General features: G+C 46.2%; 1 protein-coding gene across 2 annotated transcripts in view; it reads right to left on the bottom strand.

Moving 5' to 3' along the window:
- LOC146831343 (regulator of G protein signaling 20-like) overlaps positions 1 to 26,146 on the bottom strand; it is a 434,196-nt gene that overhangs the window by 396,110 nt on the left and 11,940 nt on the right. Inside the window, exon 1 of one of the 2 annotated variants that reach the window (XM_085605620.1) lies at positions 12,518 to 12,762. The exons of the other annotated variant lie outside the window; for it this stretch is intronic. Coding sequence (XP_085461746.1) covers positions 12,518 to 12,622 — 105 coding nt within the window. The 5' untranslated portion in view covers positions 12,623 to 12,762. Of the gene's footprint in view, positions 1 to 12,517; positions 12,763 to 26,146 lie in introns of those variants that run through there. 2 annotated transcript variants of the gene reach the window in all.

Genomic DNA, 26,146 nt, shown 5'->3' with positions numbered 1-26,146 from the left:
GGGTTACCCCATTGATTAGGGAGCTCACAGGAGTCACCCCTACCCGCTAGCTAGTTCCAACCATCAATATGACACCCCAAGGAACCCTCTTCAGAACACTTTCTGGACCTGTGGAAGATCAGAAGGGAACTGGACCTGCTGTCTGTGACCTAAGAGGAGTCTTGAAGGATTAAACCTGCTCCCTCTTGTACCTAGGACAAAGAAGTAGACACACCTCCTGGGTGGCTATGGGGACATAACAAGCTGCAAAAGACCTTTTCCCTGATGCACCCAGCTGACCAGTGGTACTGGACCTAGACTGGACTTTGCTGCTGGCCTCTGCATGACACCCTGACAGTCTCTAAGTGCCTGTGGCCAAATGCTGGGCACCTTAGAAGTGTGCTCCTGTGGTTGTTTGAACACCATAAGAGCATCATAAGAATGTTTGGATACATTTGAAAGATTTTCCCCCACAGCTCCAGCTGAATCCAATGGAAAAAGTATTTGATTGGCAGTTCCACAGTATCAGATTACATTTCAGCTTTGTCCCGCTCAACGATCCTCACACCTCCAAGATGACTGCAGAAATTCTATTCCGTTCCGAAAAAAAGATGGGTGGTGCCAATTCAAAAAATCCTGGGCTTGAGACAATGTCATCCAGCACTTTTGATGTTACAACTTTTACAATATGAAATGTTCACCACTTCTGTTGTTACATATTTGAAATGCGTGATCAATTGAAGGAAATTGTTGTGGAACTTGAATCCTGGCTTTTAATATACGATTTATTAAATTGATTTTAATCCATTTTAATCTTTTGTGATTTCCTGTTTAAAATGTTATGTGTCATAAACTGTGCTTTTTTGATTTATATCTTAAATCGAATGAAGCTATTCTTGACACATGACTGTAGAAGTTTTTTTGGGGGTTTATATTTTTGTGCCCCATTAACAACATGCAGGATGGCTTTTCAAACTTGATAACACATGTATACACTGATATGATACTATTGTTTTTTTAACAAATTCTCTGAGATGTGTAGAAATGTGTTTTTCTATTATGTGTTAACTAGGTCAAAATGTAGGTACCAACTCAATTGTTTCTAAAATGGAAGTCATTTCTGTGACTCATATTACCCTTTCCCCCAGCTCCACCCACTTCTCCCCTCGCAAACTCTGAAGCATGCAATGAAGATAAGATGTGTCGGTTTATTTCCACTGTCATTATTATACTACACAAATTTTAACTATAACACAAGTCCTTTGATTGGCTCACTGTGCCTATTCATTCACATATTATGTTATTGTTAATGCATCTAGTTTTTTTTTTAGCATCTCCAGACGAAATTAGCATAGAGCGGGCTGAATAATTATTCATGCAATGGGATAATGCTCAGGTGTTAAGGGAATATGATGCTTATCTTTCATGTGCTCTGATTTGTAATGAAATGCTACATTTGCTTATACTACAGTGAGTCTGCAGATTCTATACCTTCAAATGTGAAAACAAAGTAAAAAAAAACCTCTCAATTTGGGGAGTGAGCTAGAAGACTTTCCTGTTCTACTAGGGATGCTGTACATTACTCTCCTAATGTTTCTGCCCACTTGGGACCTAGAATAACTTCTGTTTTTATGCATTCTCTGTGGAATTCTCATAGAGAGTCTGTTGGAAATAGGGTTATTGGTTGAGGGGGTTAAAACACTACTCAAGCAACAACCACAACTTCTGCTAAGGTGAAATCACAAGCAAACCCCAAATTAACTTGTGTTGACCCTCTGCTAGCCTGGCACAAAGCAGTCAGGTGTAACTTAGTGGTAAATTATAAAGTATTTATGCAGCACTTCAAACAGTAATAAGGTAAAAACACAACACAAAAAAATCCCACACCAGTTTTTTGAAAAATTGTATAACATTGAATCAATTATTTGAGTCCAAAATGACAAAATTCCAATCAGCAGAACCAGAGATATGCTATTTTAAGGTTTTATGTCAAAGTACTATCGAGATGCAAAAGGAGCCAACCGTGGTTATCTGGTCATGCCAGATCAGGGCAAAGTCAAACGTTCAGGCAGACTGTGGTGGAGCATGGGCTAGATACAGGGACCAGGTTAGGCCAGCTGAAAAACAGTACCTTAAATCCTGTTTTGCGGAGCTTTGTAAGATCCCGCATCAAGGATGCATCGTGCAGAGGAGGTTATGAGGAGCTGTAGGGCTGCAATGCAGAGTCCTGCATCATCGTCGAGGATGCCATTGACAAGGGGCTTGCGATGCAAAGTCCTATGGTGAAGATGCATCATGCACCTGCGATTTTGAAGAATCTGTTGGGCTGTGATGCAGAGAGCTGTGTCGCTGTCGAGGATGCCGTTGACAATGGACTTACAATGCGATGCGAAGCCCTCCATTGGGGATGCATCATGCGGCGACAGTTCCGAGAAAGTTGCAGGTTGCGATGCGAAGTCCTGCATCAGGGATGCGTCACGCTACTACGCTTCTGAAGCGGATTTACGAGGATCCAGGACTGGCGTGGCACCACCTGGGGGGTATGACTCACAGCAGACAGAGTCCTGGTGCTGGGTTCAAGGTGGTTGGAGCCATTTCTGTCCCTGAGGCGCTGATCGATTAGAAGGCCAGCAAACTAGCCCTGGGAGTCACTCTGGGGGTCCTGGGTTCAAGATGCAGGTCCAGTCCTTTTTGCTCAGGCTGCAGGGCAACAGAGTAGTGGTCCTTCCTGCAGAGCAGCGCAGCAGTCCTTCTGAGTCTTTCACAGATCCAGAGAAGTACTGAAGATTTGGGTCTGAGGGTTCAATGTTTATACCTAATGCCCGCGTTGAAGTAGGAGAAGGTTCTGGAGATTTCCACCTAGAGATCTTTGGAATGACCTGTTTCCCTGCCCCTGTCCCAACTTATATGGGGTCACAAAAAAGTAGCATTCAACCCTCTGTGAATGTGCTCAGACAGAGCCTTTATGATGCGCAAGTGTGGTAGGTGACAGCTCTTCCCCCTACTCAAGTCAGAGATGGTCCATCCTGCCAACACCTATTTCCAATTTGTCTCACTGTCTGGGAGCAAAACACAAAGGCTAGCTGCCAGCTATACCTAGTCATGTAACCCAGGAGCAGGTGCAGGCACCAGATAGTTTGGACAAGAAAATGCCAACTTTATGAAAGTGGCATTTCCAGAATTGTGACTTCAAATCATACTTTACCATTGAAGAGGATTTTAAAGTAAAATTTGTTAGAGACTAAAATCAACATTCCTACTTGCTCTCAATTGAATGTAATAAGATAACCCAGTGTTATCCTAAGGGAGAGGTAGGCCTTGAGGTAGTGAAGAAGGAATTTAAGGGGTTTCCACTCTCAATGTACTTTCAAAGCCATTGTTATTCTAGCTGTCTTAATTTGAGTTAAGCCTCCTTTAGCTCCTCTGTGAACCACAGGGCTGATTTAGGCTTAACCAAAGTTCTTTGATTGAGCAGTGGCACATAACGGTCAACTGCTGCCATTTGCCAGTGCGTGAAATTGTACTCAGCCTCTTGGTCCAAGACACTGCCCTCCGGTTTAGTCTGCTTGAGTGTTAGCTCTATTTCATTGTCATTAACTGAATGCCACTTGCATATTTGGCCAATCACAGGCACCTGGGTTGGTACCTGTCTCTGACTTAGCAGTATAAATTCAATTAAATGCTATTCGGACCAAATGCAAAGTGATTATTTTAGTGTCAGCTACCTGAATATTCTGTGACCATACAAGGTCAAGCATGTGGCTCATGGACCTCATGGATTATAAAAATCTTTGACCATGATTATCCAGCCCCTCCAAGTCAGTTCTGTAATTAAATTTTTAAATAAACAATATTTGGGAATATTGCACAAACAGTAGACATAACAGTTCAAATATTTGTTAACTGTAGTAGGGTGGACGATAAACCAGAAGACAAACAACTGAATACTTTATTTAAATCTAACTTAAGTAGTAAAAGATCTACTGACTCAATAGGTTTGCATTGAAGTTGGATAATCTGCAAATGTTTATTCAAAAAGGCTGCAACCCCTCCACCCCTCTAATTGTCTTCTCTATTTTGCATTTAACAGAACATAGCCCTAAGAGATTGCTTCTACTATTTCAGGTGCAGACTCATCATTTAGCCAAGACTCTTGTCAACAGAAATATCTCAGGTTTGAAGCAAGTAATGTAATCACGTACTCTGTTTTATATTTCACCAAATAACAGGTGTTTAAATAAGTCACCTTATTTTGATAACTTAGTGAATTACTGCCTGCTCTTCTTAATAAATGTATCCTTTGGTCACCTAAACATTTGACTCCTTTATCTCCAGGTAGCTATTTAGAAGATCTCAACAACCCTAAGACACTTAGCTGAGGTGTCAAGATAGAAGGAATTTCCAAGCCTACCTTGTTAATTTTTTGCAATTCGGCTGAAGTATAAGTCAAGATTGGGGCATAATCACTGGCCCCTGGTCCTGGCCGAGCGTAGACGGGCTTGCCTTTGGTGAACCTTCAGCGCTCCAGTGGTGCGACCTCTGCATGAACGTGCCTACCCTCTCCTTTAAAACTGTTTACCCTGACCAATCATGGCTAGTGGGAAGCCTAGAGCACTAACCTTCAAATTGATTAATGGAGGTGGCACCCAGGTAGAACTCGTTTTACCTCTCTCCCCACAAGTGAAGTGCACAATAAAAAGATACTCACACAATGGTTTTAAAAATAAAAGCACCCTCAATTCATCAGATTCATCATATAAAGATCAGGAAAATCCAATACAGATACATTCAGCTAAAATATGACTTGATACAACTACTAGAGAGGTAGATAATGCTTCCAATAGTGTAATTATCTGATATTACTTATATGAATTAAAAAGAAGGCTTAGGTCTGGCAAAACGTTTATTTCGTCAGGCCGAAATGACAGTTTAAAACTGCACAAACAGGCTACAATGGCCGACGAGAGACAAGGCTACTTAAGTGAGTGGCACTATCAGTGCTGCAGGCCCACTGGTAGCATTTAATTTACACGTCCTGGGTACATGTAGTGCCACTTTACTAGGGACTTAAAAGTAAATTAAATGTGCCAATTGGATGTTAGCCAATTTCACCATGTTTTAAGGAGAGTGAGCAGAAGAACGTTATCATTGGTTAGCCGTGGTAAAGTGCACAGAGTCCTAAAAGCAAACAAAAACGGGTTCAGAACGCAGAAGGGTGAAGACAAAAAGATTGAGGATCACCCTGTAGAGGTTGAAGTCCAATAGAGCGTTTATGGCATTTACAAAGTACTGTTTCAGTTTTGAGTTCTGTCATAAAACCTTTTATTTTTTCCATTCATAAAAAAATCAGTTATTACTGGGCCCATTTATTACATTGATTGTATTTTCTTGATTTTAATGTCCTGGGAGGTGCCTTAACTTGGGGACACATTGCCTCATGAAATTGAGGTTTAACACCGTCTCCCCTCCAGTGAAAACTGGGCATTCTGATCGAGGTAAAATTATGGGGTGTTTTTAGGAATTTTAGGAATATCCAGTGCCAACATGACTAAGTGCCTGATTTAGAGTTTGGCAAATGGGTACTTCATCACAAACGGGACAGATATCACGTCACCATATTACAAGTTAATTAGATCCAATGGCCCTTCTAATAAGGTGTAGAGAATGTCTGTCACATTTGTGACACATTACCCATCCTTCAAACTCTACATCAAGCCATAAGTCCCATTCTAAGTTTGGCAACATGGGAGATACTTTTTTTGTGGAGTTTTATTTAGTGCGAACTAGACCCGAAGGTATCAAAGCGCTTTACATTAGCACCAGTTACGCTACAGATGGACACATTCATTTTTGTTAGGCAAGAGGAGATTAAGTGATTTGCCCAGAATCACAGAATGTTGAGCGTCCCAGCCGAGACTCAAAACCAGTTCCCCAGCTCCGAGGTCGACCGCTTTCGCCGTTAGGCTACATTCTCTCCCTTACATTTTAACATATTACAAGTAGGACTTCCTATTGGGACAAGATCGAGAGATGAATTTTAGGCTCTCTCAACTCAGAATTTAATAACACATCTTTTAATAAAGATGTTTTTCAAATTGTGTGTTCAAAAATGCCACTTTTACAACATAGGCATTTTCTTGTTTAACCATTATGTGTGCCTCTGCCTGTTTGTGGATTGACTGTCTGGTTTTGCAGTGACAGGGGCTGGGAATGTGCATTCACTGTAGACAGCCACTGGGGGGGTTGAAGTGTGCCTTGCCATTCCTGGATGACTCAGAGCTGAGCTGAATAGACCTTGGCTGCATTTAGAGTAGTGGGAGGAGTTTTCCTTGCAGATGAATAGGGCCTGTCTCCCTTGCACAATGCTGTCTCCACCCGCTGTGGTCATACTGCACCAGTGAGGACAGAACTGGTTTATACTGGGCTCAAAGACCCTTGCACAAAGAAGAACAAAGACAAAATGGAGTATAAGTAGTGGACCTTAAACCCCAGAATGTTAGATTACTTCTGGACTCAAACGAACCCTTTGCCAAGGAGAAGAGCTGGAGAGCTGTGAGGAGGAGTACTGTCCCTTTGCTGTGTGCTGTGTGGGGTTGGCCTGCAGTTGCTGCTTCTGCCAAGGAAAGGGCAAAGACTGGAACTTTGCTGATATACCTGCTTGGAGAAGAATCTCCAAGGGCTTGTGTGTGCTGGGTTCCAGTTGTGAAGCCTCAGTGACACTAAGACTTCATCCCCAGCTCCCCTGAACTCTACTGCTGAGAGTTCTGACATGCCAGGAGGTGCCTGTTCCAGTTATGGGCCTCTGGAGGTTGTTCCTGCTGTTGGGGGCTGGAAGAGAAGCAAGGAAACCCACCTCCGATGCCGTCAGTGAAACCACCGTGATGCAGCGACCTGCACCGAGGTCAGGGGCACCTCTCTTGATGTACACAATGCACCGCCTGGCCTGCACCGAAGCTCCGACGCCTGCAGTTATCGGGATTCCCAACACCAGCGCTCGCACCAACTCCATCACCGCCAGCGCCTGCATCCTGTTATTGTGGTGCTGATAACCGCTGAGGGTGACTCCACAAACTTGCCGACTTCGCACCCCATCACTGGAACCGATGCCTCACCGCTGGAGCAACTGACTTCCCCTGTCCTGGATTCAATAAGTCGTCTCCTTGCGGATACGACACCTCGCCTCTCTTGTGGCAACCAGGGAGCTGGCCTAGACCTTGGCACTGACGCCTCATTTCCACGACGCCATGCGTCATCATAGACTTTGTTTTCCAAGGTACTGTTTGTATGGGGGGCCGTGTGACTTTGTGCCTGACGCCGTGCACCTCACGGTCAAGCCGTACTTTGATTTTATTGTTGTCATGACCTCATAATAGCCCCAGGTGGAGCTATTTGTTTTCCACAAGCTTTATTTTTCAAATAACTGTTTTTAAGTGCTATGTTACTACATGTATGTTGGATTTTTGTCATTTTGGTCTTGTTGCATTTAGGCAAAGATACCTTATTTTTCTAAACTGGTGTGGTGTCCATTTGTGGTGTTTTCACTGTGTTACTGTGTGTCTTGAGTAGAAATACTTTACACATTGCCTTTGGGATAAGCATGTCTGCTCGTGCCAAGCTATCCATGGGTAGAGCAGGAGTTATCTAAAGTGTGTATCACCCTTACCCTTACTAAAAACAAGGGTCTCTACTTGGACAAAGGCGCATACCTCTGCCAACTAGAGAAGCCCAGTTCTAACACCCTTAATGGATTTTTATTGTCAGGGTGCTACAATTAAATTTTACTTTATTTTTCTAATTTGGTTTGAGCTTTTTATTGCTTGCAGTTTTGACCTTTTAACCGATTTCGTATTGCATAAATACTTTACACATTGCCCTAAGTTAAGTTCTGCTCAGTGCCACAGCTACCACGGGGCTGAGCACAGGTTAATTGAATGAATTTGAGAGTTTAAATTAGCAAGAGGTGTTATTATTTCTTGAGGTGGGCAGTCACACACCCCAAATAATACTCCACTTTCTTACGAGGTCAAACTATGGCCTTCGTTTGTCCTCTCTGAATTTGACATGGGTTCCTCATTGATTCTCCGTTCTCCTATTACAAGTAGTTTTCTTCTTCAAAGTCAATCTCTAAATCCTTTTTAAAAAATTATAAACCACAACCACAGATGTATACCTATAAAAGGTCATTTCTAACATATTGAATTATTGTCTTGTAGTTCCCCTGTAGAATTAAATCTTTCTTTTGACAACGGACTAAACGTTGTGCCCGATACTGCTGCCACTTTAAAAAAGATCATAATATTTAATCTTGCACGTCGGGAGGGGGATTGACTCTAGATCTTTACAAGAAACACTTTCATTCAATATTTCAAACAAAATTAAGGAGCTCATTCGGCTCCCTGGGATTTTACCACACAGTTCCTGGGCCATATATTCATTCTAAAACCCACTCCTGCTTCTACCACAACCTGGTCAACTTCTTGGCTCAAGATTTTACTCTTCACCACATCACATAAACCAAATGACAACCTAAACAGTTTTAGTTCATTCTTCCCTGACTTCAAGAGATCAACAAATTAAAAATGATAACATAATTCAAAAGTCGTTTTCCAATTCAATGTATTAATAGAAAGGATTTTTTAAAAAAAATTAAAACACTCTAGCTGTCTCCATTTGAGGCTTAAGCTGTAATGTACAATAACACATCTTTTGAAGTTGTTATTGTTAAAGAAAAAATTTGGAGGTAATATTTTGTGAAAAACATTGTAAAGGGCTAAGCATATAAATAAACCATGTTTTAAATTATGTATTAGGTATAAATGGCCGCACACTGCTCGTCACACCAGCAAGTTGCCCCATGGAACTGTGGGCGATGTAGTAGCGACGGCGAGTACGCCTATGCTACGAAGTGTATGAATAAGTATGTGTCGCATTAGCCATCCCTGGACACGTGTTTCGAGGTAGTTGCCTCTCGTCAGCAGGGAGTAGGTGAGTGTAGAGGGGTGCCGCGTGGACTGCCAGCAATTAATAACACATCTTTTGAAGTTGTTATTGTTAAAGAAAAAATTTGGAGGTAATATTTTGTGAAAAACATTGTAAAGGGCTAAGCATATAAATAAACCATGTTTTAAATTATGTAACCAATAATTACACAATAGACATGAACATTTTTCAATACTCAGGGGCATATTATCAAGCACTGCGTTAAAATTATCGCCGCTTTAGCGGCAGAAAACTGCCGCTAAAGCGGCGATAATGGGCTTGATAATATGCCGCAGAGAATTCCCATAGAAGCCCATGTTGACACCAGAACATGGGCTTCTATGGGAATTCTCTGTGGCATATTATCAAGCCCATTAACGCCGCTTTAGCGGCAGTTTTCTGCTGCTAAAGCGGCGATAATTTTAATGCCCTTTCTTGATAATATACCCCTTAGTCCTTCCCACTTTCATGTGATATAACTGGGAAAACATCCAGCCCTCGATAAAAATGAAAACCACCAAATGTTATAATTGCTCAACATCCCAACGTATATCTCCAGGGTTTTTAGGACTTGCTGTTTCGACCACAATCTTACAGGCGAGTAATTTCCTGCAATGCATACTATCGGCTGAAAAGCTTGCTTCTAAAATATTTTTCTTTAAGATCAGTTTCATCTGATTTGCAGAATTCGTGATAAAACATGACCACAGAGACATATCAAATTGATGCAGGGTAAAGACAAAGTTGCACCGAAATATTAGAAAAAGTATTCCGAAGTAATTGCTGGTTCACTATTGATCACAATGACTCTATTTGTATGTGTGGAGACTCTGCAGTCGTAAAGATACTACTGGTAAAATACCTTTGTGGATAGCAAACAATCGTAAAGTAACACCAAAGGGTATGTTTACCTTTGTGAATCAGGCCCCCTGTCTTTTCCTCCAATCACTGCTAATCACGTGGCACTCGAAAAAGGTGCCAGTCACTTGAGAGCTTCACACAGACGTGACACCGGCTCCACAGCAGCCTTCTAGCTTTTAAAGATGAAGTGCAAACTCCCAAAGTTATTTTCTTTCAATTTGCCACCAGTGGTGCCCACAGTCTACCTTGCCCTGGGTGCGGCTTCTCTGTGGTGAGTCACTCGCTATGGAACCGTTTTCCACCACCAATCAGAACATGCAAAGAAGAGCTAAAAAACACGTACATCATGCAAGCCACTCCAGCCTCAAAGTGTCGAAAAGTGTCGCTCTTGATAGGATTCCACAAAACAGTGTAATGCTAATATTAAAGCCCAATAATGGTTAGTAGTTAGAGCCAGGATGTTACATGAGGTGGTACCTGAAGTGTATCCCCTCACGTTTAATGGTAATGTACCTGCGCGCAGTCTTATGCAAGGCCGCTGAGATATAGGTAATGTGCAACGACTTCAGTCGGTTTTGAAATTCAGCGCACCAGCACTTTCCATTGATCACTTTCCCTCCTGGGATTCAAATATTGGGGGAGTATGGGATGGCCGGCCCAGAGTCCGCAGTTTACTGAGGTCATTTCAAATGACCATTCACACACAGGCCCTGCAGCGCACAGCGGCCCCACAAAGCCCTCAGGTGAGAGCGACGCTCGGGATAACTGCAGCCCCACAGAGCCTTCACGTAAGACCAATGCGTAGGACGCTCTGCAGCGCTACACCAGCCCCACAGAGCCCTCAGGTGAGAGTAACACCCAGGACGCGCTGCAGAGCCACAGCAGCGCAACAGCAGCCCCACAGAGCCCTCGTGAGAGTAACGCTCGGGACAGCTGCAGTGCCAATGCAGACCCACAGAGCCTTCACGTGAGTGCGACGCTCGGGACGCGCTGCAGCGCTACACCAGCCCCACAGAGCCCTAAGGTGAGACTAACGTCCAGGGCGCCCTGCAGCGCCACAGCAGCGCAACAGAGCCTTCACATAAGACCAATGCTAAGACGCCCTGAAGCGCTACAGCAGACCCACAGACCCTCAGGTGAGAGCGACGCTCGGGACGTGCTGCGGCGCTACACCCGCCCCACAGAGCCCTCAGGTGAGAGCAATGCTAAGGACGCGCTGAGCGCTACAGCAGCGCTACACCAGCCCCACAGACCCCTCAGGTGAGAGCAATGCTAAGGACGCGCTGAGCGCTACAGCAGCGCTACACCAGCCCCACAGAGCCCTCAGGTGAGAGCAATGCTAAGGACGCGCTGCAGCGCTACAGCAGCGCTACACCAGCCCCACAGAGCCCTCAGGTGAGAGTAACGCTCAGGACGCGCTGCAATGCCACAGCAGCCACATAGAACCCTCAGGTGAGAGTAGCGCTGAAGAAGCGCTGCAGCGCCACAGCAACGCAACAGCAGCCCCACAGAGCCCTCGGTGAGCGTAACGCTCGGACGCGCTGCAGTGCCACAGCAGCGCAACAGCACCCACGCAGAGCCCTCGGTGAGAGTAACGCTCAGGACGCGCTGCAGTGCCACAGCAGCGCAGCAGCAGCCCCACAGAGCCCTCGGGTGAGAGTAACGCTCAGGAAGCGCTGCAGCGCAACAGCAGCAGCCCCACAGAGCCCTCAGGTGAGTGTAACGCCCAGGACGCGCTGCAGTGCCACAGCAGCCCCATAGAACCCTCGGGTGAGAGTAGCGCTGAAGAAGCGCTGCAGCGCCACAGCAGCGCAACAGCAGCCCAACAGAGCCCTCGGTGAGCGTAACGTTCAGGGTGCGCTGCAGTGCCACAGTAGCGCCACAGCAGCGCAACAGCAGCCCCACAGAGCCCTCGGTGAGAGCGAAGCTCGGGACGCGCTGCAGCGGCACACCAGCCCCACAGAGCCCTCAGGTGAGAGTAATGCTCAGGACGCGCTGCCGCGCCACAGCAGCGCCACGGCAGCCCCACAGAGCCCTCGGGAGAGAGTAACGCTCAGGACGCGCTGCAGCGCCACAGCTGCGCAACAGCAGCCCCACAGAGCCCTCGGGAGAGAGTAACGCTCAGGGCGCGCTGCATTGCCACAGCAGCGCCACAGCAGCCCCACAGAGCCCTCAGGTGAGAGTAACGCTCAGGGCGCGCTGCAGCACCACAGCAGCGACTCTTGGGACGCGCGCTCACTGGCAGGCTCTGTGGAGAACGCATTTTCTTCTGAGCACCACGGTGAACGTCGCACGAGTTTGCCTGCAGCAAAGTTTCAGTGCAGCAGGACAGACAGCTGGAACACCCAATCTGATATATTTTTTCTTTTTTTACCAGAACAACGCCTGTAAAAGAATCCGAGAAGAAACCCATCCGTCGTTGAAGCGGTATGGGCAACTATCTTCAAAAACGAAAGGAAGCGCTTTCAGATTCGCCTCTTTTTGTACGAACTAATCGGCAACACAACCCGGAGGTGGTGCTTACGGTTCAAAAATACTCCCACCCAATCCGACCCTCCTCCGACTACCATTACCATCACGTGAAATCACTAGGAAACTGCCCCCGGAGGTAATTCCCATCTCCGTTCACAGGAAAAACCACCTGACACACAGCCCCTAATACCCCGTCCCATGGCCCATCCTCATTCAGTGTACTTACCCCCTGGCTGTCGGCAGCGGGGGCCCCCTCGGCACCCTTCCCGGGCTCACTTCCCTCCAGGGTGGGCGGCTCTCCCAGTACGGGCTGCTCATCTTCCATACGCATGTGTCCGGGGGGCGGGGTGAGCTCGCAGGTGCGTACCCGGCTCCCCTAAAGTAATCCCTTGTGGTGTTGGCCTCTCCGCAGAGCCCCTGGGGTGACCGGAGGTAGCCCCGACACCGGGCGCTGAAGCTGGCGGGAGCGCAGGGCGAGGGGGCTTGCCGCGGCTGCGAGAGGATGGCAATGAGCCTGGAGTGCCAGGGAGGGCGATTACACGCTGCGCTGTGAGCGCTGCCAGCACCCCCCTCCCGCCGAATCCCTAGACAGTGCGCTCGTTTTCCGGAAGCGCGTGCATCCTGGACGGGCACAACATTCATGCTTTTTCACCTTAATCCGCACTATATTATGAAACATTCAAGTGAGCCGCATCGAGCAATCCTCAGCGTCTGAGGGGGAGCTCGGCGCACACCACAACTCGGAAGAGGAGGCAAGCCGGCAAAGAGGGGGTGAGGGGGGACACACCGAAAACAGCACATAACTCTTAACACACCGACATGTAGATATATCACTAAAACAACTCAAAGCACCATGCTACACTGGCTGATAAAGCAAGCAACACAGCACACCACACCTACTGATAAAGCCACACACAGTACCACACTACACCTACTGATAAAGCCACACACAGCACCACACTACACCGGCCTATCGGTACATCACTAAAGCAACACGCAGCACTACACCACACTGGCTTATAAAGCAACATACAACATCACACTACAAAAACTTATAGCCAAATCACTAAAGCAACGCACATCACCACACTACGCCAGCCTACAGTTGTACTACTAAAGTAACGCAAAATACCACATTACACCGACTATAGTTATATCATGAAAGCAACTCACAGCAGCACACTAGACCAGCGTGTAAAGCAACACACTGCACCAAACCACACCGCCCTATACATGTATTACTAAAGTAACACACAACTCCGCATTACACCAGCCCAAAACATTACTAAAGCTAGACACAGCATGACACTACACCAGCCTACAGATATATCCAGTGCTTGACTTGTAAAATAATAAGTGCTGTGCTCAAAGATTTCACAGCAGCCTGCGGCCCTGTCGAATATCAGGGTTGCTGTTTACCTGGCTGGTTAGTTTGGATTCCACCTCAATCCTCTTTTATCCCCCACCAGGCACTCATTACATTTTTATCTCACTCTTTCAGGTTTCGTTTCCTGCTTTCTCCCTTTGTCATTGTTTTTCTCTTCATCTTCTTTTCATCTTTTTGTGTTTTTCTCTCTCTTGCTCTGAGTCAAAGTCTTTTGAGGAAAAATAGGTGCTGGTCCCCAAAAATGAGAGCCGGTGGACACCACCTGAAACCTCTGTTTCAAAGTACTGGATGCATCAGTAAAGCAACACACACCACAATACCCGGCTGACGCAACAACAAACAGCCGCACACTTAAGTAGCCTATAGTTACATCACTAACCACAGCACCACACTACACCGACTTATAAATATATCACCAAAGCAAACCGCAGCACCACATTACACCGGCCTAGTCAAGCAACAGAAGACAGCACTACTATACAGCAGCATTTAGCCATATCACAAAAGCAACACACAGCATCAGACTACTTTGGCCTATAGATACATTAGTAAAGCAACGCAGAGACCGCACTACACAAGCCTATGGATGCATCACTAAAACAGCATACAGCACCACGCTACTTCAGCCTATAGGTATATCACAAAAGCAGTGCACAGCATCACACTACTCCAGCTCATAAAGCAACAAACATCACTACGCTACACCAGCCTATACATGTATCACTAAAGCAGCACACAAAAAGCACCACACGTTAAGGCAACATACAGCACAATATTACACTGGCTGATAAAGTAGCACACAGCCTCATACTACATGGACCTGTAGATGTATCACTAAAGTCACACACAGCATCACACTAAACCGGCTGAGAAGGCAACACACCACACCACACTTTAGCAGCAGATAAAGCAACACACAGCACCACATTACATTGGCATATGGATATATTACTAAACCAACACAAACCAACCAATTAAATCAGCCAACAGATATATTACTAAAGCAAAACACCACAGCAGCCTTATATTCCTAAAGCAAAACAATGCACCACATTACACTGTGATGAAGCAGAGCTCTGCAATACACTACACGGTTGATAGATATATCACATTCCAATAGTTTCCACGTTTTAGTCTTCTTGTACTTGTTTTAATCTACCAGAATCCTTAAGAAATCACCCTAATTTATTTCACAGGAACATTTGATACCACACTTGAGGAACTCTTTCCTATCAAAATTGTGACTGAAATAAAACACTGTAATTGCCAATCTATCCACCTTTCTTCAAAGCATATCTATCTATCTATCTATCTATCTATCTATCTATCTATCTATCTATCTATCTATCTATCTACCCACCCATGGGCTAACACTCACTTAAAATTTACATCTATTCATCTTTCCATAGACCCATTTTTCCATCTATCCATTCACCCAGACAACAGTTCATCTCTCCGTACATTCATCTGTGAGTTTATGTATATGTCTGTCAAGATACATCTGCAAATGTTTTACTCCTACGCCCATTTATCCACCCACCCACCCACCAATTTATGCATCCATACATACCATAACCAACCATCCACCATCATTCTGTTAATCACTTTGTCTATATGTCTATCACTCTAGATCTACCCACATGTATTACTTTCAAACTCATTCATCCATCTGTCAACCCATAAGCCATTTTTACCATCTGTCTACTCCATTACCACCTGATCCAACAATCCTTTCATCTTTCCATCTTTCTACACGTTTGTCAGTCTTAATCTACCCACCCAAAGTGCACCTCTCCACACTTACTACCCCTTCCACCCATACATCCACCAATCTGTTGTTCTGTACATCCATCTTTCTGACTGTATATCCATCTATATTGCTTTCTGGCTGCAGGGGCCGACTGGCTGCCAAAATGAATATTTGCAAAATTGTTTGAATCTATCCATCCATCCATCCATCCATCCATCCATCTTGCTGACAATGTATCTGTATTTCTGTAAGTCTATCCATATATGTTTCTGCCTACTGGCATATCTGGTTTACCCAAACATATACACCCATCCATGCAACCACGCAGCCAACCACCAACGCAACCACCCTTCCACCCATCCTTCCCGCTTCGCAGAGGGTGTCGGAAGCGCAGCCTATTTGTGGGGTGACCATTGGAGTGTACTTAGATTTGCAGGACGAGAGAGACAGGGCGCACGAAAGAGGGCGCTGATTGTGGTGAGTGTGTATGTTGGGGTGAGGGTCGCTGGCCGCGCCTTGGAATTATTGCCCCTGTTCTTTTTGTATTTTTTACACACAGCGGAGTGGGCCGGGGCTTGGATGTTGAACAAGACTCGTCATAGCCTGTGGCTGTTTCAGCCTTTAAAAATCGGTTTACTGGCGCTTGCGAATAAAATACGTTCGGCAGAAACACAGAGGGGAGGTCCAGCCCCAGGTAACACGCCAGAGTCCCGCCCCCTCTCGCTTCCGCCGCGCGCGCGCCGGCTGAATCAGGAAGACAATATTTTGCGCGAGACGGCAATGCCACATTCCCTCCAGCGGGAGAGGAAACATTGCGCGGACACACAAATAACGCTGGCGTCACTTCCTCTAATTACACCGGAGCTGGAATCAGGGCTCCCTGGATACGGAGATAAATCTCGGCGTTACAAATAGATCCGTTAATAAGGCCTGCCTACTTTACGAGCTCTGCACAAAGACGAGAGGAAGTGCTTCCGAGGCGGCCTTTGATATATTCTCAGACCCTCGGGTGCGTGCGCGGCGCTGTCATTATACACTGTAGGGTTGCGGACTCTTAAATGCAAGGCCCAGCTCAGGGCTCCCTTCTCCAGGTATGGGCACTGTGAATGTCTCTGCTCCGCACCCAGAGTCAAATAGTAAAGCATTTCAGGAGCCGGTGTTCTCTATGGTAAGGCAACCCTACAGTAAAACATTGGCAGCAGAGAACAGGCCCGCACCCAGACTGGCACGCAGCCATGGAAACACAGGCTGGAATATAGGGGGGACCGGCTGGGTTTCGGTTCCAGTAGCCATCATTGAGCTGGTTCCTGGCCAGCCTCAGGGAGTCTATTCTGTGCAATATGTCAGCACCTGGTTTATGCACCGATATTTGCGCACTTTCAGTGTGTTTGTTGGATTAGCAGCCCGAAGGGGAAGGGGCAAGTCACCTTGCTCCCCACTGCAAACAACCTATTTCAATCGGTAATTAGGGATCCCTTTTGTTTCAATTGTATCCCACTAGGAGCAGATGTTTCATGTCAAACAGCCCCCTATGTAAACTCTCACCTTGTCACCGGAGTTAGCACAACTTCAGAGCAAACAAAGATGAACTGAGCATGCCACTTCTCAGGGTTACGCGAGATAAACTAGTGATTTGAAAGTTGTTTTGATTCCCTCGATCACTGCATCTATGCAAGATACGTAGTTCTGTGCCTGGTCTGTGGGACAGTCAGGGGTGTGTAATACTGTTATTGGTCCCTCAGAGTTGCAGCATACACATACATCTCTACAACAAGCGCTTTAAGCCACTTAACTATCTTAAAATTAATGTTTTATCATCTGAAGTAAGTTAAGCAGCTTTACTAAGCAATCTCTTTGGAATAAATACGCAAATGTCCTGGCAGACCGACATTAATTGACTCTGCTTTTATTCACGACATTTCCTTTCATCGTGATTCAGGCCCCCGTGACTTCACCTCTCAAGATCCCTCCCTTTACCCATGACCAGTGCTTAACTTGAGCTGGTGGTTGCAGGCGGGGCCCATCTGCACTCATTTTGGGGACTGGTAGTTATTTTTCTTCATCACAGTTTGATCCAGAGCAAGAGAGATAAACACACAAAAAGGGAAAAGGGGGAGTAAGAGAAAGCAGAAGCACAGTAACAAGGGAAGAAAGCAGGGATAAAAAAAGAGCCTGCAAGAGTGAGATAAAAAGGCATGCTGTGTCTGATGGTGGATTAAACAGCCACGAAGTGGACACAAGACTCTCTAGCCTTGGTATTTGTCACCCTCACCTACGGCAGTGCAAGCTGAGGGCTTCAGTGAAAAATGTGGGCTTCGGCACACATTCGTTTACAAATTCTAAACTGCCCATGAGTCTACCACTTTACGCTTCCTAGCCCTCCCATTTTGTGGATTTTCAGAGTTGGATTCCTTCCATTCGTAGCACTGAACACAGACCCTGCTTCTGCTGTAGCTGCTCCCTACTTCCTCACTAGTGTAATCTTCTACCCCCAGCCATTGCTAAGCTACATTTGGATAAGATGTCAACAGTTTTGTTTTCTTAGAAATTATGTCACCCGTTCTGTTTTTTTTTTATAGATATCATGTAACCTGTTTTGTGTTTTTAATTTTATAAAAGGTGCTCGTGCTTGGGTTGGGAAGATGAAAATTGACTAATAAGATTAAGACACACCTGGAAGCAATGAATCTCTAATGGCCCAACTTCACCAGTCATGTCAGACTTTGGTTTGTGATGGAATCTTACTCCTCCTTGCTGCAAAGCCAAGCAGAAGGCAGGCGTGCTAGAAAGTTGAATAGCACAACATTACATGATTTCACCAAATCACCAATTAGTAGGGGTGACACTGCCCCTAAAGTCAAGCGAGCCCTAGTACAAGATCTGTGTTTTGCCAGGGGCTGCAGCCCAGATTTGGAATAACATTCCAACTAAACCGAGGGAATGCGCCCTGCCCCCACTGTGTTCAAAAGAGGAATGGAAGAAGTCCTGTCACCCCACTCAGGGATATTTGCTCCTCTGTGTACTCCGTGGACGCGCCCTCTTTCCGCTTAGAGTCCTTGGAGGTGCGCGCATAACTCCATCCTCAATTCATGTTGTTGTTTATTTGAGAATCTAGTACCCGGTCGTCATAACTTGCACATATGTGTACTGTCGTTAACGTCTTCACGACTGCTTTTAAGGTCAAACTTCTAATTGACTTTGATATTATACATTTATCAACGCTGCTTTATACAATTACTACACTGTACAGCCTTCTGACGTCGAGTGAATTCATGTAGTCCACGCTATACAAAACCGCAAATACATAAATAAAACACACAAATAAATACGGAAACAAATAAATTAATTCATTCATTTATTCATGTCTAAGAAACGGATCCGCCTCGCCATTGCCCACTGGGCATTTCGAATTTTCAGATAAATACTTTCTCTACTGCTGGGACTCGGGATCTGGCACAGGGCTGCATTTTCACCCTGGCTGAGGCTGGGAGCTATCCAGAGTGCTGAGCGCGGATCGCGGCCTGCAAGAGACACTGGGAGCTGTCCGCGTGCTGACATTACCGCCAGCGCACGTGAACACAATTCAATTGGTACTTCCAGACAAGAACAGGAACTGTCCGGGGTCCTGACCTCACTGTCAGCCCGTGCCGGCAGGGTGAGCCTGGAGCTGTGCAAGGTGCTGAAGCCCCCTGCAGCACACATCTATAGTATGGCACCCAATGCAGACGGAAGGGAGATATCCATGGTGCTGAAACATTTCTCTCAGGACATCTAGAGTTCACCGGGAGAAGCACAGACTCGAGATTCCTTTGACACTGCCCACACTGTACTTAATGCGTGCCAGGAAATATGTACATGAGTCCTGAGCGCCGAAGCCACAGATCGCGGGCCCACCTGTACAGGTCGGGCGGGGTGATCAGGTCACCGCGATGCTGACACATACTCAGGCACGCGCGCTCACAACAGCCAGCGCTTCTAGAGAGCACCCGGGGATTCCCGTAGTGGTAATTCGTGAAACAGCACACGTGCGCACTGAAGCGAGCCCCTGGAGTACCAGGGGCACTCGGAAGAGCTTCCCGTCAAGCACGCAAAGCCGCGCAGTCCACCCCCGTGTGTCCAAGAGCGGCAGTACGAGTGGGTGGATTGTGAGTGGGTGGGAAGCGCTGAAAAGAGACGCTCTGGAAGCGGGAACCGTAGCCAACAAACTACAGTATTCATCTTCTGTACTTCAGGTCAAGTGCCAGAAACCATACCGAGGGTTTCCCAGCACAGAATCCAGACAATAATCTCAACGTCAATTATTAGGTATTTACAAACACTTTCAATAACACAACGCTGAGAAAAAAAATATTTTTTAATATGCGTAGCCAAAGGCCAGTGTGCTGGGTAGACACAGAAGAACTTCGTGGTATGTGAATGTGAGGACTGTAAGGTATTACATGCGTGTGGTATGTGTATGGTAAGCTGCAGTTGGCCAGTCTATGGATCATAGACTAGTGTGGATTTTGTGACTGGGTAAGGGGTCTGTGTGATGATGTGCAGGTGATACAAGGGCAAGGGATCTGTGCTGAGCAGCCTTTACGGCTGTCGGGTGGTGTGTTCGGGATATGTATGTGCTGTTGCAGGTGACAGGACCACATGAAGTCTGTATATTGTATCAATGACACGGTAACAGGGGTGTGGTGTGTAGATTTGAGGATAGTATGGGCCAGTGTAACGACTGGATGGAGAGGCTGTACACGAATGTGGTTAGATATTTGGACAGTGGGTTCTGTGTAGATAATAGGGCCAGAGGTGTGTGTGTGGGGCGGGGTGATAGGGCTGCAGTGGGCGAGATGTGTGGCTATGTGTGGCTGTGTGGGCATGTGCAGTGCATGGGCGACGACAGGGCTGCAGGGAATGGTGGTCACATCATCTGATTGTAGTGGTCATTGTGGTGTTTGGATGAGACAGCTGCAGTGGGTGCGGTGTGTAGATGCTAATGCTGCAGGTGGTGTCTGTGTGGTAGGGCTGCGGGGGTCTTGGCGAGATAATGCGGTGTAGAGATCTTGGTTGCTTTAGAGGTCTGTGCATTGTGTGGCTGAGTGGGCTGTATTGGGCGTGATGTGATTCTATATACTAAGGCTGCAGGTGGTCCGTGTGGTGCCTGGATGATAGGGCTACATGGCCTGCGGTGTGCAGTTGAGAGGGCTGTAAGTGGCATGCGTGGTGCCTGGATGACAGGGTCACGGGGTGTGATGTGCAGATGAGAGCGGTGTAAGTGGTCTGTGTGGTGCCTGGATGATAGTGTCACGGGGGTTGAGGTAAGTAGATGAGAGGGCTGTAAGTGGTCTGTGCCTGGATGATAGTGTCACGGGGGTTGAGGTGAGTAGATGAGAGGTCTGTAAGTGGTCTGTGTGGTGCCTGGAAGATTGGGTCCCACGGGGTGTGATGTGCAGATCAGAGGAGTGTAAGTGGTCTGTGTGGTGCCTGGATGATAGTGTCACGTGGGTTGAGGTGAGTAGATGAGAGGTCTGTAAGTGGTCTGTGTGGTGCCTGGAGGATATGGTCCCACGGGGTGTGATGTGCAGATGAGAGCGGTGTAAGTGGTCTGTGTGGTGCCTGGATGATAGTGTCACGGGGGTTGAGGTAAGTAGATGAGAGGGCTGTAAGTGGTCTGTGCCTGGATGATAGTGTCACGGGGGTTGAGGTGAGTAGATGAGAGGTCTGTAAGTGGTCTGTGTGGTGCCTGGAAGATTGGGTCCCACGGGGTGTGATGTGCAGATGAGAGGAGTGTAAGTGGTCTGTGTGGTGCCTGGATGATAGTGTCACGTGGGTTGAGGTGAGTAGATGAGAGGTCTGTAAGTGGTCTGTGTGGTGCCTGGAGGATATGGTCCCACGGGGTGTGATGTGCAGATGAGAGGGGTGTAAGTGGTCTGTGTGGTGACTGCATGATAGTGTCACAGGGGTTGAGGTGAGTAGATGAGAGGGCTGAAAGTGGTCTGTGTGGTGCCTGGATGATAGTGTCACGGGGATATGGTGTACTGTGTAGTGTATAGAATGGAACGGCCTGAGCTCTGTGTGGTGCTTAGATGAAAAAGCTGCGCGGGGTCTGTTGAGTGAGTGGATACTACGGCGGTCAGTGGTTTGTGTGAAGGCTGCTGTGTCTGTTAAGTGTCCAGGAGAATGGTCTGCAGAAGGTCGGTGTCATCTCGAGAAGTTAGGGCTGTGGCATGTAGGTCATAGAGCTGACCTGCTTGTATACGTGGTAAGGGCGTGAGAGGAGCAAGTGATTGTTATGGCTCTGGGTAGGGGGTGTATTTTGTAGCTTGCACATAATCACGAGGTATATTTCTGTTCCGTTTTAACAGTCTCGATACTGGACTCAAAGCAAACACCCCAGGAAGAGCAGGCCCGAGTCCCCAGACTACAGGATCTAAAACACTAGACAAGAATCTCATTCGACTTCGCAGTACACCCATCTCTGGCCGCTTCCGCCTCCCTCCAGGAATGCCAGTTGTTTGGGTAGAAACAGACCCGAGGTGTTACCTAATGCGAAGGATGACGTGCCTTTGTTGACGCTGCGGCGTGAATTGCAGTGAACGCCGAAGTTCCTCTGCCTCCCGGAGCCTCTGCAGTTGGGTTGCTTAGCAGCCAAACCGCTCCTCTCTGTGATCAATGGGAGATGCTGAGGGGGAAGCCAGGCCCGGCAACGGCTTCCCCTCTCCAGAACAGCCCATCCCACGCATCTGGCAGCGCGCGGTGGGCACTGCAGCAGGGAGCTGCGTGCTTCAGGGAGGCGGGGCGGGCGGTGTATAGAAACCCCTGTGATTCTGGACCTGATTAATGTGGTCTAAAATAAGGACCTGTGTAAGTTAGAACAACGGCGTGACGTAAATTGCCGTGGTCTGGATAACCACGAAATGTTCCAACCCAAACATTATTAGCTTATGACCCAGCGGAACAAGCGCTTGTGTATATATTCAGGTCCACCAGAATTAGGCGGCAAGGCTGACTAAATTATGCGACACGAAAAGGCAAATTATGACGCATAATGTGGCACATTTTCTGATAGTATTACCGCATTAATTTTGTCATTTTTACACAAGGTAATGCTGTCTGGGCAAAGATTTCGCCTCATTAATACCAATTTAACAACCAAACACAGATATAAGCATCTGAAAGATGACCAGTGAACTTTTGCAAAACTGCGTTCTACTCTGACCAAACCCATGTAGCTACATTTTTAGTACCCTTTCAGTGGCTTCAGATAGAAACAATTTTTGTGTTAAAATCTGCAGATTTTGCAGCAGATGATGGCGCATATGGCAAATGCAGCCTATTCACAATCATGCGAAAAAAGCCACAGCCGCAGAATCACATAACTCCAGTGGCCCTGATGATATTTAAGAAGCGCCCACACTTCCACCTATTGTCTTCATCTTCCTAAGGGTCCCCTCGTGCCCCTGAAAAATGGGTCAAGTGGTGCTGCTTCTCATGTTTCCTTCTGCACGTACATGGGCACCTTTTCAGTGTAACTTGGTGAACTTTGGTGAATGCATTCACCAATGTTTGCAAATACCTACTGCTATAGGGGCCATTCAGTGAATACTGTCACAGTAAGTCGCAAAACCCAAGCAGTCCTCATCAAAGGAACATTCCAGAATGCCTATTGTTGCTGATTGTTAATCGTACAGAACAAGGGAAACAAGACTGTTCTTTTCTCTTCACTGGATGACCCCTTCAATCTAGAAAGAGGGCTCATGTTCGCCACATGAGCATGGGATTTCCATAACCTTGCGCCAGACACGTCCTTTGGAAGTTCCCAAAGGCAGTCATGACCAAAGCACGTTTCTCAATGAAACCGCCGTTCTTGCAAGACAGCAACCTAATTTTATTTCCCCCAAAAATGCACCTGAGGTAGATCTGAAATAATTGCATTAGCTTCTTCTCATTCTAGAGTAAACCTTTCATAATGTCTACAATTGCAATGAGACAAAGCTGCCATTTTGTGGACAGTGATGTGATTCCATTTTGGACCCCAGTGTGCAGTGCCTGTAACACAGCAAGTGTGCTGTTATCTAAGATGTAGATGTTTGCCAATGTCCCCAGGAGTCTATGTGGCACACCCAAACTATTCAGTGTGTTGCCCCCCTCTTCATGCTTGACCCTAGAACGTTTTATTTCTTGGAGAAAGCCAGCAGTGACATTTTAGGGGGTTCTCCGCAATTTTGCCAATGGGATATCATGTAGTGCTACATTACTGGGCCCAGTGTGGGGCGCAAACAACCTCTTACCAACCCCACTTCTTATATGGTCTACATTACATGTATGTAATACAATCCAGTTTTTAGACATAATCTTGACATACATGAATCTCCATTTCCATTAGGTTACATTATCACAGACCAGTGTTGTGATGCGGTATGTGCTTTGCAATGTTGTATCTTCTCAGGCATGAGCAGGACCACTGAAATCATGTGTCAGGAAAAGCCAAATTATGTGGTATTGGTGACTAAACTATGCAGCAAAAACGGCAAATTATGCATTATAAAGAACATATTTTGTGATAGTATTATATCATTATTTTGTCATTTGTACACTTGTTATCTCTGCGTGGACAAAGGTTGCACCTTCATTCGTACCAGTTTAACACCAAAGTATAACAATAAACAACAGAAAGGTGTCCAGTCAACCTTTGCAAAGTGTCTTCCACTGCGTAGCTAAATACGCTGAAGCATTTCTAGTAACATATAAACTGTAAACCACAAAAAAGATGTTAATATCTTCAGATTATGCATCAGATGATGGATTATGTGGCAAATGTGGCAAATCCATTATCATGCAAAAAACGTTGTGGCCGCACAATTACATAATTCCAGTAGAGCTGGCCATGAGGCATTGAAGGATGCAAAGAGTTTGCATGGTCATTGCCCTAGGACATCATAACTCATCATCCCAGAGGGGCTGACACTATGGACTATATATGCCAGGATGCAGCACATCCACTCACAGCCTGGCTACCACCTCCCACCCACACTTTCAAGTAGAGGTGGAGTGCCTCAGTTTAAATCACCTGAGCTGAACAGTAGATACCTGTGCTCATGAGGAGGGATCACTGCTGGAAACTGTTGCCCTCAATACCCCAGACATGCAGCGCTCTGCAACACTGTGAATTTAACACAGAGGATTCTTTGTACCAGGATCTCACACCTTCTTGCAGATCTGCTAGTGGCTACTGCCACCATCTCCAGATAGGGTTGGGCACATACAAATGAAATCATCCAGCACAGATAATGAGCAGTGGATCTTTAGGCCCCCTACCTATTGCTCCTGCTTGCCTCATCGGCCCACGCATGCATCACTCCATGCTGAAAAGAGTACACAGATAACAATGACAGATACAAGCAGCTCATTGGATCAGGGAGAGCCTAGCCCTAATGATGCAAGCCTATCCCAAGTGGTGTTCAGCACCACAAGGCACCTTAGCTGCTGCTCTTGTGCTGTACATTTTAAATGCTGATTTAGGTCCCCCTATGTATGGTGTCCAAACTACAGTTTCTCCAGCACTAGTGCTACAGACACAACAGCTAAGTGGTGGGTGGTGCACCATGGTCAAGGATGCAAGGTGGCCATAACCCAGCTCCCTTGCCGGTCTCTTCTTGAGGTAGACTCACATGATGGCAGACAGCAAACGGCTATTCTGTGGGCTGATTTAAAATGTGAGCAACACTAGCAAAAAGTCAATGAGGGCTGCCTCAAATTTTCTGTGTATTACTTACATGAGTAAAGGCTTATGTCTTCAGTGCAAGAGATGCACCCCATTGGGAGAGTAATATTGCCAATCTACCAATGAAGTAATCTTCTGGGCAGTATGAATGCCACTTTCTCAAGCAAAGGCAAACCAAAAGCAACCAATGGTTGAATGTTACAAAAACCCTTCTATGTGTATGTTTCTTGATCATGTTCATGGAAAAATGTGTGGCTGCACCAAATTTAAAGACACTTAAAATGGTAGGATATTAAAACGTGGCAATGTTGGTAGACTCAAACTTCTAAATCCAACTGCTCATGAGATATGGCCAAATATAACATTAAGCACTCAAAGGATATGGGAGGATGCTTGCAATAAGTTTAGCCACTGGCAATTGCTCGGGATAGTATTCCAACCCATCATTCTTTTTCCTACTATGCCACCTCAGATTAGACCCAGCCATATGCAAATCAGTCTTGACCCTGCTCCAATAAGAACAATCCAGCCCGAACCACCAAGCCAGGTCTTCTCTGAACCGTAACACAAGCAACCCGAGACTGGTTTTGCCCTGACTGGGGCACTTCAGTCCGTGTAGTTTGGGTCCAGTGGCACAGTGAGCAAGGGGCTAATTTGTGCTATATAAAAACTGCAGAAAAATACAGAAAGAGGTAAAAAAAAAGCCTTAACATAAAGAAAGACACATGGATATCCATTTACTGGCTGATTTGTAAAAAGTGAAACCAGAAAATCTGGCTAAATCACGCCTTTCCCACTTAAATTGTATGATCTAAGGCAAATATTTAAATTCACCAAACTCTTTTTTCTTCATTATCACATAAAAAACAGTTTTAAATATGTGAGTCCAAAACATCAGTTGGCCAAAAATCAATTGTGTCTGATTTAATAGGCTATAATACTGCTCTAGAATCATCTGAGCCATGTACAGGGTTTACATAACAATTGTCTTGCCTCTTAGTGCACCAAA

Source organism: Triturus cristatus, chromosome 5_1, assembly GCF_964204655.1.
Source record: "Triturus cristatus chromosome 5_1, aTriCri1.1, whole genome shotgun sequence".
Classification (NCBI taxonomy): Eukaryota; Metazoa; Chordata; class Amphibia; order Caudata; family Salamandridae; genus Triturus; species Triturus cristatus.
The sequence above is the reverse complement of the archived record's forward strand: the minus strand, read 5'-3'. Positions and strand labels throughout refer to the sequence as shown.